Raw genomic sequence first — 16,352 nt, forward strand, 5'->3', positions numbered from 1 at the left:
TATCTGCTTTAAATATTGGCCATCTGGAAATTTACCAATTAAGTAGTTTAGGAGGACTTTAATTAGATCTGTGCAACACGCAGCTGATCGTTATCGTCACGGAATCTCATCATCGTAATTATCTCCCTCGGGTACTCATAAAAGAAAGTCCCCCAACTAATTACGAGACAACTATAAAGCACCCAGATCGCCATGATAAGTCACATGTATCTATGTCTATTATACATTCAGGAAGTATACCAACAGCAATTAGTCTGACAATGCTCAATCACATGTCTGAGCTGTCCACTTTGATCGCAAACCTCCTGGAAGATTGTGTCAAGCCATTCAAAGGAAAAGCATAATTATGTGCATCTGAAATTAGGAGGATGTGGTGGACGGGGGACTTCGTAGAAAGACTGTCCTTTACAGCTCTGGGTACAAGCAAATATCATAAACACATCATTAAACAATGCACTAAAAAAAGAAAAAAAAGAAAGAGAGTTTCTGAAGGTTATCTTCTTTTATTGCAGAAAGCAGTCCAGTCATCATCATTAGGCATACCAGGAATGAAATGAGGAATGCAGCAAATAGCCTGAACACACCTTGAGCCTTTACACTCACACTACACTCTCCAGACGCTGTCAGTTTCAATATTTCCAGGGAAAAAAACTCCAACATCAAAACAACTAAAACATTGCTGTGTTTCTAACAGCATGGTAGTGTTTAGCATCTACTTTCATTGTACCAATAGTAGAAATGACAGCGTGTCATTGCTGCAGTGTGATGTATTACACAGTAACACAACACCGTGCCGTGGGATTCCCTCGGTGAACACATGAATGATGTACAACAGCACACGATAATACAGTACTCAGGATTGGAGCGGGGCCATCGCACATTACAGAGAAATGTCCACTTTGAAATTTTGGAGAAGAGGTGAAGCATAATGTTATATATAATGGAGGACAGGTGGACGCTGTAATGGCCAGTATCTCCTTCTGTGTTTTAAAGGAATAGCTTTGATAATTTTTTATCGCTTGTTTTTTTTAATAACAGTGTTTTGAGTTTTCATATAAAGGTGTCAGCAGTGCACAGAGAAGGACCAGCCAGCGAGGAGACGTCAAAAGCTTAAAAAAATCAGACTTCCACTATCTTCAAAGGCCATTATATCTCAGTTTTTTCCATCGGAAAATATTTTAAAATAAAAGAGTTTATATTAATTTATCAAATAAGGCCTCATGAGGACTACAGACTGGTCGGCAACCCCCCCGGGGATCCCAGGGCACTAAGAAAAATGCATAATCCTAACAGCTGGTTAGTATTTATTGCAGGTCGTGGCGATGATACACCACAAGCATCCGTGCGAGGTTGCTTTGGTTACTAGCAGATGGATCTTCGATCTGTAGTACAACTGTGAAAAGTGCAGTGCAAACCGGAAACCTGAACATTTGCTTTCAAATTAAACACAACTTTTAAACTTCGAGGCAAACTCTGTCTGGTACGCACTGGATTGTTTTTTTTCCATTATAGCTGAGTGACTTGTTTGCCAGTGTTCGCAGACAAGTTGGTGTCTTCCATGCAACCTGCTGGAAATCAAAGTGATCATAAGGAGGCTTTCAGTACAGCACCACATACTTCTTTGCGACCATTTTGATGCTAGCAACTGCCAGCAGCGGTTGCTGAATACAAAATTTTCTCTAGGATCACTGGTGATCAGGGGGTCACTGATCAGTCTCTAGGCCTGCATCAACGGGGCTTTAAGAGTGACAGCCACCAAACATCTGCAACCACTTGCAGAATACACATTCTTCTGCAACTGAGGACTAAGGTATCATACACTCACTTTGTTAAATATACTCTAAGCCAAATAAAACACTTTTAATCTTGTTTCTTTTAGTTTTATAAAATACTGAAATGTAACAATTAATTGCAGTTTTAATAGGATTTTATTGATGAGGGAGAGTTTCTCTGCTCACAAAACCTCATGGTGGCAGGAATCCACTGCCCAAGAACAACCAAGAAAGAAAAAGAAGATTACAAATTGCAGCTTTTAGAACAGATTAAACAAACTTCTGGCCAATTATGGTCTGATTTTACAAGCATTCGACAGAGTCACGCTAGTCCCAGTCTTGCTAATCAGCTGCTAGCTGTAGCTTTATTTAACAAAGGGCTCAATCTTCAAACGTACCTTTTGGCAAAAAAAGTAAAAATCAAAAAAATGTTAAACAATCCCTTCAATTATTGTTAAGCAGTCTCGGTTGGATAAAATTCACTGTGCTGGCATCAGCATATAAACATGCTAAATAAGCGCAGCCGAATCCTGGACGAAATACTGACAATCCCCATCAACATCTATGGAAAACAGTTGTAGTAGTTAAAACACTACAGGTTTAATTCCTGAAACAGCCTCATCCAGCAATACAGGAGTGTAAACACCCACCACTACCCCCAAAAAACCCACATCACTCTCTGACGCAGAATAATGTAAATTCAGATCAGATAAATTATCTCTGACTCATAATAGCAGTAACTGTGCGTGAAATGTTTACTTTATTAGTTCTAGTTATACAGCCTAACATTTCCCACGTACCCTCCCACACCCTCTACTCAAAGTTGAGACACGCTGTGGTCAATGAAGAGGATTTAGAGTTGTGTTCTTTTAATCTCCAGCTGCTCTGAGAGCCAAATGGCTGCTTCAGTGAATGACATCATATCAACAGTGCATTTGATTTGTTTCATCATACTTTTCCAAACTTTGGCATCTCAGCTGTGAGGTCACTCATTTATGAAGAGATTGATCATTCCAGGCTGAGGGAAGTTACTTCATTTTGTCTCTGAGAACTACATGCAATGTGTGAAGCTCAAGTCAAACCAAACCCATTCCTAAAAGCTCCATTTTAAAAAACAAAGGCTTCAAGGAAGAAGAAGCAGAGCAGAGGCACAGCATGGAATATGCTTTATATGAATGGATTAGAATCGAGCATGTTAATGTACAGAGAAGGTAATGACACGAGGAGGCGGAGGTGCAACAAAAAAAACGAGGAGGAATGCAGGTCTATGGGAAACAAGGAACGAAGAGTGGACTGGGGCAGATGGGTAAAAGTCAGAGCAGAGGAACAGGTTATTTCTTCCTTGCGTCTCCTTCTGTTATCACTCGCACTCATTTTCCCGAAGGACGTTGTACATGTTGACCGTAAAGCCAGATGGCTTATCGTCGCTTCGTCTCGGGTGCCCGAACCCCTCATCTTCATCGTCCCCATCTCCGTCCTCGTCATCGTCCGCATCCCTGTCTCTCTCTTCCTCTGGCTCGGTGCTGGACTCGCCATCCTCCTCATCGTCCCTCTCTGCGGTTCCTTCTTCCTCTGTTGCTCTTCCTTGAAGAGCCATAATCTCTGGCAAGTCTGGGTGATTTTCCCAGTGCTCTGCAGACCATAAATAATCCCCAAAATAAATTAATTCCACCCACCTGGCATTTTAACTTTTCGAATAGTCTCAGAGTTGAAATGAAGAGACACAGAGGGCCTTCTCTTACCTCTCAAGCAGCTGTACCCGGGCGGTCTGAGGCAGAGGCACAATCTGCCATCAATCGCCAACCTAAGGAGGCTATTGGCTGCACGGTACACGTCGTTGCGAGCTGCTTTCGCTGTCTTGTAGCCTCTTCTCTCCGCCCAAGCTGAAAGAAGGAAGCATAAATTGGTGACAATCTATCAAATGAAGGTATAATTAAAAGAGCACAGTCTATATTTATTTTCCTACTGGTAATAATGTCTGTGTATCCAAAATATCACGTCTGCCTATTCCTGTGCACAACTTGTTGTACTGATAATATTAGAAACACCACAAAACTGCCTGACTCGTTCTTTCATTATCATGAATGAGGCTGTTGTAGTTTATTTTGAGTGCTTTACTAAAACACCACCCTGCTACTGTACATGGTTGTTAGAGCACTGAATCCACAGCTGAGAACAGCCCAACTAATACTGCCTGAGTGACATGGACATCTAGCTGTCTGAGTAAATAACAAAGCCCGTTTAAAGGCCAGAGTTTATATTTGTGATGTACATGTTTAGTCTAAACAATGTGCCTGGGGTGCCACAGACAGCTAGGGCACGTCAGTATTTGTTTTCTAATTGTTTTATTGACTCATTTTTATTTTCGTGACGTTGAGCAGCACTTTAGTCAGCATTTGTTGTGATTAAATGTGCTACATAAAAAATTGACTTTGTTCAATTCGACTTGATAAATGGACCAGTGCATTGTTGGCGGATTTTTACTACAGGGCTGTGTTGACAAGAGAGAGCAAATAATGGCAGTGGCCCTGCAGCAGGGGATTGGCTCTCCTTTGAATTGTACTGATTTTGTTATTTTAGAATCAATAAAGATCTGTGACTTGCATTAAAGGAAGCTTGCCATTTATCCTCTCAATATTTTAGAGTATTGAAGTTTCCAAACTATCAACGACCACAACAACTCAGATGCTGTGACGCTAACTACCACCTTACCCTCGCACACATCCCAGGCGGTCCAGCTGGGCTCCTCAGACTCCTGGTTTCTTTCATTTTCCTGCAGACTGGGATGTTTGAGCTTCAGTATGGAAAGGAAGGGGGTCCTCTCACACAGATAACCCACTGAGCTGTAAGGTTCTTGTAGCTGAGACACTGGGTAGATGCCTGCCAGAATCTATAGAAAATTCATTTAAAGATAAAAACAAGAGGAAGAAATTCACGAACAAAATAAAGACAGGTCAGAAATTACCTTTGGTAACAGCAAGATAGCAACTAAGAGCTATTTAAAAATGAAAGCGACAGTCACACAAAATACTCCTGGAGAGCGTGCAACTCAATACAATTATGTTTCTACCGCATCCAATCGGGCAAGTAAAGTGAAAGTCACATTTACTCTGGAGTACACAACAGTGAACTTGTACCTGTAACTGTTTATTGACACGGGAGGGGAAGACCAGCCCGGGGCAGTCACAGAGCTTGACTGTCGGAGTGAGGTAGTAGGTCTGGAAGTATTTGGTGTGACCTGGGGTTCGAGACACGCTTACCACCTTCCTTCCCACCAGGCTGTTTATAACTGAAGATTTACCAACATTGGGAAAACCTGGAAAACAAAGAGAGGTTACAAAGGCACTCATATGTAACAGTATTCAAGCTCTATAAATTCTTTTTAAGAGTCACTGTTTGTGAATTTATATTCAGATGCCAATAACTACATTCAGTCAGGAACACTAGATTCAAAAAAGGAAGTTTGTAAAAACTTCTTAATGTTTAATGAGAGTGAGGTGCATGTTTTAAGTGCATGACGCAATGTCTTTTATTAAAAGATAGAAACACCAACTGTACGGTCACTTCGCACATCAACACCACAAGAAGCAGATCGAGCAGGTGTTTTTTGTTGTTGTTTTTTTTTTTCAATTAACTTTGCGAAGAGATAATTTAGATAAGCTCCAATATGCACACTTTGATTTAACAATATACACACAAACACACACACAAACACACACACACAAACACACACCCACATACAGAATCTGTTACAAGAAGCAGAGGAATAAAAACACTGTGCCTATAACAGGCAAATATGAACTCAAATGACCTGCTGGGTGCTCGGTTGAGCGCAATGAAATGCATCATGGGAGGTTGCTGCAGAGCCAATATTTTCCCTGACAACTTTTCTTGTTGTATTTTATTCTGAAGGCTGAACCCTCCCTCTTCTGCTACACTAGACACTGAAATTACCACCATCATTTCAGCCACAGTTTTGCAGTCGGCCAATATTTCTACTGACATTTCTCACTTTGCTGAGAGGAATTCACACAAGTAACTTCTTCTGCATGAAGGAGCACCTACAGCTATGACCTTGTGACGCTCACAGACACGTCCAAAGATCTAGATGGAGAATTCTAAAGTTACGAGCAAGACTGACCATTAACAATAACAATGTGAGAAGGTACTGTGGGGGAAATCATTATTTGACATCCTATTTTATGAATATTTGCTTAAAGAAAAGAAATAAACTCTGTCTAATTTTTCTAGTATTTTCATTTTGACGAAGATAAAAATATCAACCAAATAACATAACATAAAATATAACATAAAAGTTATAAATTGATTTGCAAGTCACTGAGTGAAATACATATTTGATCCCCAAGCAAAACATTAGTTAGTATTTGGCTGGAACTCTTGTTGATGATCACAGCCGTAAGACGTTTCTTGTAGTTGGTCACTGGGTTTAGACACATCTCAGGAGGAATAGTAGCCCACTGCTCTTTACAGAAAGTACAGTTTTCTTGGCTGCTGCTTGGAAAATGAAGCTTCAGCTTCCTCACAGATTTTCTACAGGACTGAGGTCTGGAGACAAACTAGGTCACTTTACAAGCTAAACTATTAGCCTAAGGAGGCTGCATATTGAGATTGGCCGATCTACTAATGGTACACTCGATTATAATCAAGATACACATAACAGACATACCATGACTTCCTTTCTATGGCCTTCAGGCTAAACCTATTTGTCCTCTAGTTTTTAATCTGAAAATCGAATTATATTGTTGTGGACTGGTAAGACAATGTTCTTTCCTAATCAGATAAAAGTGAAATAATACTGTGTTCCCAGATAAGCATGGATTTGAGGTACTTTTTTTCCTATCTGAAAAAACTATTCTAATTTCTTACCAAAAAAGCAATATCTGGAGAAAATACTAAGATATACTTTCCAAGTTTCTTAACAAGAACCTGTTTTGCTATAATTAAAAAGAAAATGTTCATTGATTCTGGCCAAAGATTGTTGTTCTCTGAGAAAATGATTACCTATGCAGCCCAATGTAAGTACACCATCTTTGTAGAGCTCCTGTGATGGACTGCTCATCTCCAAAGCACTATCACTTTGATGCTCCACCAAGACAGACTCTGCTCCTTCATCTGTCCGTTCTCCGTCCAGCCGCTCAGAAACGGCATCTCTCTGAATCTTCTGCTCCCAGCTGGAGAGGTCAACTGACAAAACAACAAAGCAACAAAAAACAAAAAGATGATCAATAACATTTTGAATGAAAAGCTGCTTAAATTCATCGTGTGTATAACTTAATGTATTAATTATTATTATAAAAGAAGAACAGTGAAATGACTTTTTCTCCTACCTCTCCCTGATGTGATCTCCTGGCAAGACTTTAGGATATCTAAAGGACCTCCAGCCTGACTCCAGTCAGCCTTTCTCCTCATCCTCTTCTTCTGGAGGACTGTGAGTCAGAACAGAACAGAAAAGTACAACAGTTATTGCAGTCACTACAGGGGCTGGACAGACACACAGCAGGTTATTCTGATTACACTGTGCTGAAATAAGTTCAATAAGTGACAGGTTTGTCTGTCTGACTTTATTTTTCATGTATTTCTTCTCTCTCTAACCCCCTCCCCCCCATCGGCTCTCCCTCTCCTCACCTGTGCTGTATGGCTGGCCACGGTGTGAGGTGAAGCAAACTATTTCCAGGTGGGGGAACTGGGAGGCCATGTAGTGTTTCCAAGCGATTACCAGTGGTGGAGGACACAGGTCGGCTTTGTTCAATACCAGGACCACATGCTTCTGTAGCTCTCCAGTGATGTAGTGGTACAAGTCTGGAGGGAACTGCAGCACCTGGGTGGTATACAGGTCAAGTCAAGAGCAATAGAAACATTCATAGGTAGTTTGACAAAACAATGATGGAGCTCACACTTAACCAAATCCAACAGAAAATAGGTACACCTTATGTACATCAAAAACCTTTGGTTTTTAGGCGAGAAGAGGGCACTGAGAGAAGCTGTTGGAACAATGACCTCACTGACCTGGAGGCAAAATACTGAGCTAAAGACCTGCAGTGTATCGCAGAGCTAATCCATGGAGGGCTTTGAAAACAAATAATTAATGAAAACCTTTATAGGTAGCTAGTGCCGCTGAGCTGACCAGTGTGGATCTGCTCTGTTTTCTTTGTTGATAGTTAAAAGTAGCTGCATGCTGAACCATCTGCAAATGAGAGTGAATGGAACCGGGTAATCCCATATACAGGGAGTTGCAGTAGTCCACTCAAGAGGTGATAAAGGCATTCCATAACAACTACTGCCTTTTAAAAAAAATAACCCATTAGATTGAATCATTATAAATAGAAACAAGTATAAGTGTACCGTTTTTAAATTTGCATTAAAAGGGAAATGTAACCATGCCAGAAGCACGGAACTAGGTTTTATTTTTAATGTGAATTCCGATGTTTATAAAGTGTTTAGAAACATTCTTAGAGTAACGCTAAAAACTAGTTCATGTGTTTGTTACTTCTAGGCTGGATTGATCAAACCCCATCATACTACCTTGGCCCAATAAAACACTATGATCTAATACCATTTTTTCCATTAATACCAACTCAGGTCAGGTTGACTCGACTTGACATGTTTTTCAAGGTTTTCCATTAGATGATAGTACCTGGTACAGGGTACATTTTAGTAGCTTCTCCACTGGGGTTCCAAGCAATCTGAGGCAATCTGAAAATGTGACATCAACAGACTGCATGCATGACCCATGAGAGTTTCCTCCTTTCAAAAACTGCTGTTTTTGAAACCCAGCAACGAGGGAAACAGCTACATGGAAACAACACTGTGGTCCCCGAGTCTGACATAAAGCCACAGACCGAGCAGCAGGTATAACACCACCTTAACTTCCACCTTCATTGTAGCGTTTGTGTCGCATACAAATGACGTCACAGGACAGTCGGCTCCATTGCTATAACGGTCCCACGCACATTAGGTGGTATCCAGTTGAAATGGAAAATGAGTAGGTACTGATGCAAAAAGAGCTTAAGAGTGCAGGCTTACTTGTGATACCTTGAGTTTCTCACCCCTCTCCTGTGGAACCAGCTTCCAGTTTTGGTTTGGGAGTCAGACAAAACTCTACTTTTAAGATTTCTTCTTTGACAAAGCTCATAGTTAAGTTTGGATCAGGTGACCTTGAACAATCAGATCTGCTGCTATAAGCTCAGGCGTCCCGTGATGCACCTCATCTCTCCTCTCCTCATTTATGGGCCACTACTGATGCCATTAACTTTTGTTTTCTATTTCCAGTAGATTTGTGTTTTATCTTCTCAGTGCTCCTTGTTCTGATGGAGATCTCTTCATTTTAAAAGGGAGTTCTTCCTCCCTACTGCTACCAAGTTCTTGGTAGGAGAGCATCTGATTAGTGAGATTTTCTCTCTCCAATATGGAAATATATTTTCCTTAAAATATAAAGCACCTTGGAAAGGACGTTGCTGTGAACTGGTGTTATATAAATAAAACTGAATTGACTTGAATCTTCAGGAGCAGATCACACAGACACACACTGAACACAGCAGTAACTGAATTCAGCTCACTTCATCAGCAAGGTCACAGCATCTATACAATTTAATGAGATGCTGATAAAATGTTCCAGTGAAATTTCTGATAAACTGAAGAGACGAATGAAGGGTCAAATTTATTCACATATAAAATACGGTCATTTATTTTCTTCTCAAATAACCAGCAGACAGTTTTGGTGCAACTCAGGAAACTCAATTTTACATCTAAAAAGTGGGTAAAATGACAATATGCGTTTGATGCCAAAGCAGCATGAGATAATTTTCTAATTTATATCTTTTCTTGTCGTCTGCCAGCGTGCACCTACAGGTAGTAATAGCTGTATAGAAATCTTGCTATCTACTCAGCGCCCTCTGTTCCCATTCGAGGCTCTCTCTAACAAAACCTGCTTTCAGGATAAAATGCATCAGGTAAACAAACAGATAAACAATAACTTTTGACTGTGTCTCCATCTAGTGGAGACCACCTCTACCTACCGGATGCCTGATGTCAACAATGAGAAGAATCACATCCGACATCTCCAAGACTCTCCAAAGCTGCCTCCACGTCTAAAAGAAAGAAAGCAAATGGGGGGAAAAGAATGAGGTTTAATACTGTAAATAAAACAAATCCACTAGTTCCTTTTTTACTCAACTTGAGGATGTGTTAGAAACTACTCGAACATTTTCCAAGTGACTACACACAAATACAAAAACCCAAAGACAAAGTCAGAGTGGTTGCTTGTAACGGTGTACATAAAGAGAGTTATTTAACAAATAGAAAGCTCTGCTCTGACCTGCGCAGATGGATACCGAGTTTCAAGCTGATTAGCTGCTTGACCCACAACTGTTCAGCAGGTTCAGCTGCAGTGGGCAGCTGTTTTCAGAGAAAAAGCTCTAAATAACACAATGCACCAGACCTCCACAGCTGACAAACAGCAGACCAATGTAATTATTAACTAGCTGGTGAACATGGTGGAGCATTTAGCAGCTCAAGAGCCAGATGTTTCGTTAATTTGCAGAGACTTCATTTGGGAACCAAGAACAGGGACTGAATATTGGACCTAAATTTCCCAGGTGGCCTAAACATTCACTCTGCAATTGAATGATGCTTCATAACTGCCACATGTGTAGCAGTTGTGAAGGAAGGAGTATACTCTTTAAAAATTACCGCTGTGACACAGCAACTCGGAACACATTCAATTCAAAAGCCCTACAACAGCAAGCGACAGTGGCGAACTCTTAAAACAGAAGGGTGATAATGTGAATTTAGTTGCTGCAGAGAATTAAATGAACCAAACTTTCATTGGTTTGGTTCAATGCAAAACTATTTTCTTAAAGTTCTTTTCAACTTGTTTTACTGCTTTCAGAGAGCCAGAAGAGTACAAAAAAACAAACAAGTTTCAGGTTTATTACCTGTCATTTTAACATGTCAGTGTTAGTGACCTGTATTTAACAGCATTTAATCTCTATCACAATAATGACAGAGGAGGGTGCATACTTATGAGAGGAAGGAGTATAAAAATAATCACCATGTGACACATGTGGTCATTGCACAGTCAAAACCACACAAAGCAGCTTTATGCTTTTCCCCTGAAATAAGAGTGAAGGGCAGTAAAACCAGCTACAGTGCTTAAAAAGGCAACATTAACTTAATCAACTTCCACTATGGAAACTGGAATAACCAACACCATTTAAACCAAAAAATGAGTCCCAGAGCTTAAAACTTAGATTTCAAATAGTGCTTCCTACACCGTCATATTCTTTACACTGCAGTACGGTATATTTTACAAACTGAGAAGCTGGTTTCACATGCAAACACCACACAGAAAGGCCTCAGGGAGGTTTGAACCTCTGAGGTGATTGCGCTAACCACTTTACCATGTACTGTCCAAAGACCACCCTCAGTGTTTATATTTGTCGAAATGACAGACAGCTTTCTGATGTTTCTATTAATATTAAAAAAAAAAAAAAAAGTTGCAGGTTTAAGATAACATCATTTAAAGTCTAATGTAATCAACCTATCCGGGAAAAACAACATGTTCAATCAGCGTTTTAATCTAAATTATATTTTTCTATTATCCTGACTTCCATTTAAAAAACAAAACAAAAATAAACAGACAATTTCAGACTACTGAGGATCACCTATTACACCAGCCCTGCTTCTGCTGTGATATGGCTCCAGAACCCCCACGATGAAATTAAATGATCTGCAGGGCTTGTGGTTTTGAACAATATTGTTATCGGTTTCATACTTGGAGCAAAACTGAACAATAACACAGCATGCAAGGAAGATATAATGGTGCTTCTACCAGTGGGAAATATCAGACAATACAAAGCTATGTTCTATAACTCTTTGTGATCCCTACATCATCCTGAGCTAAGAAATGATATAATGAGTCTGTGGTAAGTCCTGGAGCCACATGCTGGATAACAGCTTGAACATTTATGCCTTTAAGACAAATATGGCACAGCAGGTCTGCTGGGTAATCGTCAGCTTACCTAAAAATGTGTTAACAAGCAGCAATACTTCATGTTTCATCTGTTCTCAAAGAGTCAGGAATGATTCAAGAACACAGACTTTTTGCAGAAGTGTTCTGCCCCCCAAAAAGCAGTTACCACATTACTAAAATGGCTCCATGACTGCAAAATGAAGACCGATATTGAGAAAAGACACGCATGAATGCACAGTGGCACAGCAGAGAATTTCATTAAATTAGTCACTAGCCCTGGATCAGTGTGAAAATGACGAAGTTTAACCACAGTGGTGTGGCGTGTGATGATTCATCTGAAAAAGTGGAGGGTGTTTTGACTTGTTGGATTCTGGACAAAGGTCGTTAGACTGAACACAAGCATTACATTTATATAAACTAAAGCCCCGTGAAGATAGAATCATAATTATTTAGGCTTAATATTATATTTAAGCTTATGCATATGTTCAATAAGACAGATCTGTGTTCACTCATCTGCCTGCAATCCTGGGTCACTGGGATACTAGCTATTCTTCTGCTTAGCGGTGCTGTCAAACTTAATTATGTTGTTATCACTCAGGTCCAACCATGTTCATGCACACCTTCTACAAACCAGCCTCAGTTCTGTGTGCTTAAATCTCCTCTGTCATTCTGCCTTTTCAGATTCTGATTCATACTGTTTTGTAGCTTCGTCTGAGTCTAATGGCCAAATAATTTCTAATTCAAAATCAGTTCTTTAATGAATTCAATTCATGTCTTTTGAAGGATCACTCCTTAATTAAATTAAATTAGTTAACCTCAATAGTCATTAACTTAATGACCATAATTTATTTAGCTTTAAGACTTATGAAAATTAATTAATAACTAAATTATGAAAATAAATAAATAAATTAAAATGTGATGGTGGTGTTGAACACAGATTCACGGGGAGGTGGGGCCTCACAAGGGCATCTGTTAGTCCCAAAAGCCATAATCCTTCCACAGTTTCACCTACAGAGATATTTACTTCTTTTAGATAGATCCTGGTAACTAAATTAACTAGCTCTCTTTTAATTGCCTTGGCTCCAGCTACAGTAAAAAGTGCATGAGTTTGAGCTTTTACGTAGGGGTGAAAGTGCACAAAGTTGTTTTCTATGCCCATTATTTTGCTTTCATAATCATCGGAAGCCATAATAATTGAGATTAACATCTGATTAAGTGCTCAGCGACAATAAAAGCAACTTCATAGTACAAAGGTTCTCCTAAAAATCAGCACTTCAGCCTGAGTTAGTTTAGGCAGCAAATGCACTCCTGGAACTTTTAAAACAGAATTTGACCTGCAAAACTCACCACAAATGCTGGTGAAAAAACCCCCCATAAATATCAAAACTTTTTACAGTTCATTATTGTGCAGTGGCACTTCTACAGTAAAAACAAACTCCTTTACTTAGTTACCTCCAGATTGTGCTCAAAGTGGCTGAGAGAGCCAGGTGGGTTTCTGGAGTGCAAGTCATCCAGGTAGTCTCTGTACGATTTCTCCTCTTTCCTCAGCAGGCTCTCCCGTGTCATCTCATAATTCCAGGACGGCCGTCGTGGGAAACCAAGGCCTGGCAGTGAATAATCAAGTGTTAGTGTGTCAAGCAGTGACCCACTCCATTAGCCTACTCTGCTCACGTTTGGTTTATTTTAGGATGAAGAAAGGATTAACACCAAAATGAATCAGACCTTTCTCTGAGGGGTAGATGTCATTGATGTCAACCTCAAGTTCTTTGTCCGAGACTTGCTGCAGCACCTTTTCCCTGGCCAGCTTCTTCCTCTTCTCCACTTCCTCTTTACCCTCTTTCTCAAAGTGCAGTCGGAACCTAAAAAATGAGAAAACCCCCTGTTGATCCTTTGTATGACTGTCTGCTGTTATGACAAATTAATGATGAAAGCCCCTATCCAGTGAAAAATGTGCCTTCTTCTTTTTCCTACATTTGAAAGGTTGAACCACATTATTTACAAATACATTATATGAGCATTGATTTATACTGGGGGGAAAAAACAGGTCAACTATGTAACGTCCTACAGACCTAATTTATTTTAACCTAATTTAGGATTAGAAGATCACTCTCTACTTGTTTCCTTTTTCCCTTCTCTCTTGTGGTATCTTCACTTTCTAATTTGTTGTATATTTACTGTTGGATATTTATAATAATTTAAAAAATTAAACAAAGAAAAAGACTGTATAGACAAAAGTATTGGGCACACCTCTTAATTTTGAATTAAGGTGTTTTCAGTACAGGCAAATTGATCACCAAACCATGTAGTCCATCTTTACGAACATTTTTAAGAGAATATGTTGTTATAAAGGGCTCAACGAATTCGAGCATAGTACCATAAAGGATGCCACTATTACAACAAGTCAGTCTGGGAAATTTCTTCCCTCCTAGATATTCCACAATCAACTGTAGGTGGTATTATTGCAAAGTGAAAGGGTTTAGGAACCACGGCAACTAAGCCACAAAGTGGCAGACAAAGTAAAGTAACAGAATGGGCTCGCTTAGTGCTGAGTGCGTAAAAGTCACCGACGTTCTGCTGACCCATTCATTGCAGTGTTCAAAACCTCCTCTGGCATAAATGTGTATGAGGGGCTTCGTGACATGGGCTTCCATGACTGAACAGCTTCTGCTGAGTGTCAGTGGCTTTTAAATACTTTTGATGTGTGTACGTAAAGGCAACAAATTCAACAATTTGAATTTTCTCTTTGTTTACTGACCATTTGACCTGGAAACCGATCCCGATTGAGTAATCAGCATAAAAAGGGGGTGTTAAAGCTTCAATTCTACAGTGAATATTAAGAATGGACTTGAAGCATGAGACAGTTTGTGTCCAGCAGTTAAAATCGTGAAATTAAAAACCCTTCTTATTGTTGTATTCTTCTAAGTGTTGTAGAATTTTTATTTTTATAACTGGAATGAGATTATAAGCGTTAATTACATTTTGACTGCAAATCATGTCCAACACAAATTACATTATTTTTGTAAAATTCAACACATGTGAATTTATCTTATTTTCTGCATGATCTTCTAAACCTCCAATTAGTTATCAAAATGCAGCTGCTTCCTACTTAAGCATCTTTTTTATGTGCGACTTCAAGCACAGGCTGTTGGATTTCGCTCAGTTTTACAGAACAAGAATCATTTACAGTGCTGTACTCTTACAACTCACCTGTTAGGGTCATATCGTCCTTCTCTGTTGAAGGGCTGCTGATTTATTCTTCTAATATCAGTGGTCTCGCTGTCTGAGGTATCTGACTGCCGCTCTCCTCCTCGCTCCACACTGGCATTGCGACTGCTTGGCCCAGAGCCTGTGTCACCTGGAAGATCACAAACCAATACCAAGAAATTTTCTTTTAACTTATCTGCTGCTTAAATACTGTGCTTATTAACAGGTTTATTGGTTCATTTTGGTGGAAATGTTAAATGCTTCCAGGCATAAATTAATTGGAACGTGATAATGTTTATGAAATTCACATTCAACTATCCTGACCTCTTGATTATTTAATGGAGGGTACAATAAATCCATAATGTTGTCCTGCACTGCAGAATTCATTGACTACCCTGTGTGGATGACCTGACCTTGGTAGAAAAGACTTTCAGTGCATGTCTTAAAGGGTTTACTGGTTACAGTAAGCACTTGAGTATAAACATTGCTATGAAAACTAATACTTTTCTTGTTAATCACGCTTTAAGTGGACTCAGCAACACCTAAAGGAAAGGCAGGATTTTTCAGGAAGCGCCTAGTTGGAACATGCCTAGTTTTGACAAGTTATGTCACATTTTATGGCGTCCTTGATGGATACTAAATCACGTTACTTGTCACGCCGACTTATTATTACTTGAAACATAGACAGCACATGGAAAATCTTAAACCCAGTATGCTATTAGTGGTAATAAATTGACCTATTGATAGCACCACGGTCCAAGACCTCTGTTAAAGTGGCTCTGTCTCTAGTAGTTTCTATGGTTAAACAAAAAACACACGACTTTGCATTATTTAACACATTTAACGCAAGTCTGTGCGCTAATTTTCACGTACTTGCCCACTCCGAAGGCAAAGTTATACCACACTGCTTCTTATGACTGCTAGCGGAAACGAGCACTGGCCTCGATTTACGGGCTAAATGAGTGATTTGATAATCAACTTAAGAACCCCCGACAACATGCAGACACAAAGAGTCATTGCAGTTAAACTCAGCAATGGAGCACGGACCGTTAGCAAACTGCTAAGCCTAGCATGCTAACGGCAAAATACTGTTACCTCTCTTTCTCTCCCGTTTGACTTGTAGCTGTTTCTTCTTTTGTTTGTTGCTAAATGGCTTTTTCCGGGGCATAGTTTAAAAAAACAAACAAAACGATTAATATATTTATATATAAAGAAAGCTATGCAGTATGTTTTGCTGCGTAAAGCTTCTCACACAGCTTTCTTATTGGCGTTATTTACATGGATGAAGTTTCTCGACTCGTACACTTTTCAGTGACGCCATATCCACTGCAGACTGCGGAGAATGACGGAAGAAACCAATTTTAGGTGTTGGAAAACCGATCATT

At 39.7% G+C, this 16,352-nt stretch overlaps 1 protein-coding gene across 1 annotated transcript; it reads right to left on the reverse strand.

The window, feature by feature from the left end:
- Positions 1–2,921: 2,921 nt before the first annotated feature.
- On the reverse strand, positions 2,922–16,298 carry gnl1 (G protein nucleolar 1). The gene is made up of 12 exons (XM_086311364.1): positions 16,063–16,298; positions 14,971–15,118; positions 13,486–13,622; positions 13,216–13,367; positions 9,809–9,880; positions 7,419–7,611; positions 7,121–7,219; positions 6,795–6,977; positions 4,910–5,088; positions 4,485–4,662; positions 3,515–3,655; positions 2,922–3,404 (listed from the first exon to the last, which is right to left on the reverse strand). The coding sequence occupies exons 1-12, from the start codon at positions 16,133–16,135 to the stop codon at positions 3,133–3,135; spliced, it is 1,827 nt and encodes a 608-aa protein (XP_086167490.1). The 5' UTR covers positions 16,136–16,298; the 3' UTR covers positions 2,922–3,132.
- Positions 16,299–16,352: the final 54 nt, after the last annotated feature.

The sequence above is a fragment of the Aulonocara sp. 'chitande type north' Nkhata Bay genome, linkage group LG11, assembly GCF_057382095.1.
Source record: "Aulonocara sp. 'chitande type north' Nkhata Bay isolate Kocher_YH1m ecotype deep benthic linkage group LG11, A_spYH_male_GT1.1, whole genome shotgun sequence".
Lineage (NCBI taxonomy): Eukaryota > Metazoa > Chordata > Actinopteri > Cichliformes > Cichlidae > Aulonocara > Aulonocara sp. 'chitande type north' Nkhata Bay.

Excerpts from the sequence above, each read along its gene's own strand:
- gnl1 (XM_086311364.1), bottom strand. The coding sequence starts at position 16,135 with ATGCCCCGGAAAAAGCCATTTAGCAACAAACAAAAGAAGAAACAGCTA. Across the intron at positions 6,978-7,120 it reads GGAGATCACATCAGGGAGAG|TTGACCTCTCCAGCTGGGAG; the intron begins GTAGGAGAAAAA and ends TTGTTTTGTCAG. Across the intron at positions 3,656-4,484 it reads CGCCTGGGATGTGTGCGAGG|CTTGGGCGGAGAGAAGAGGC; the intron begins GTAAGGTGGTAG and ends TCCTTCTTTCAG.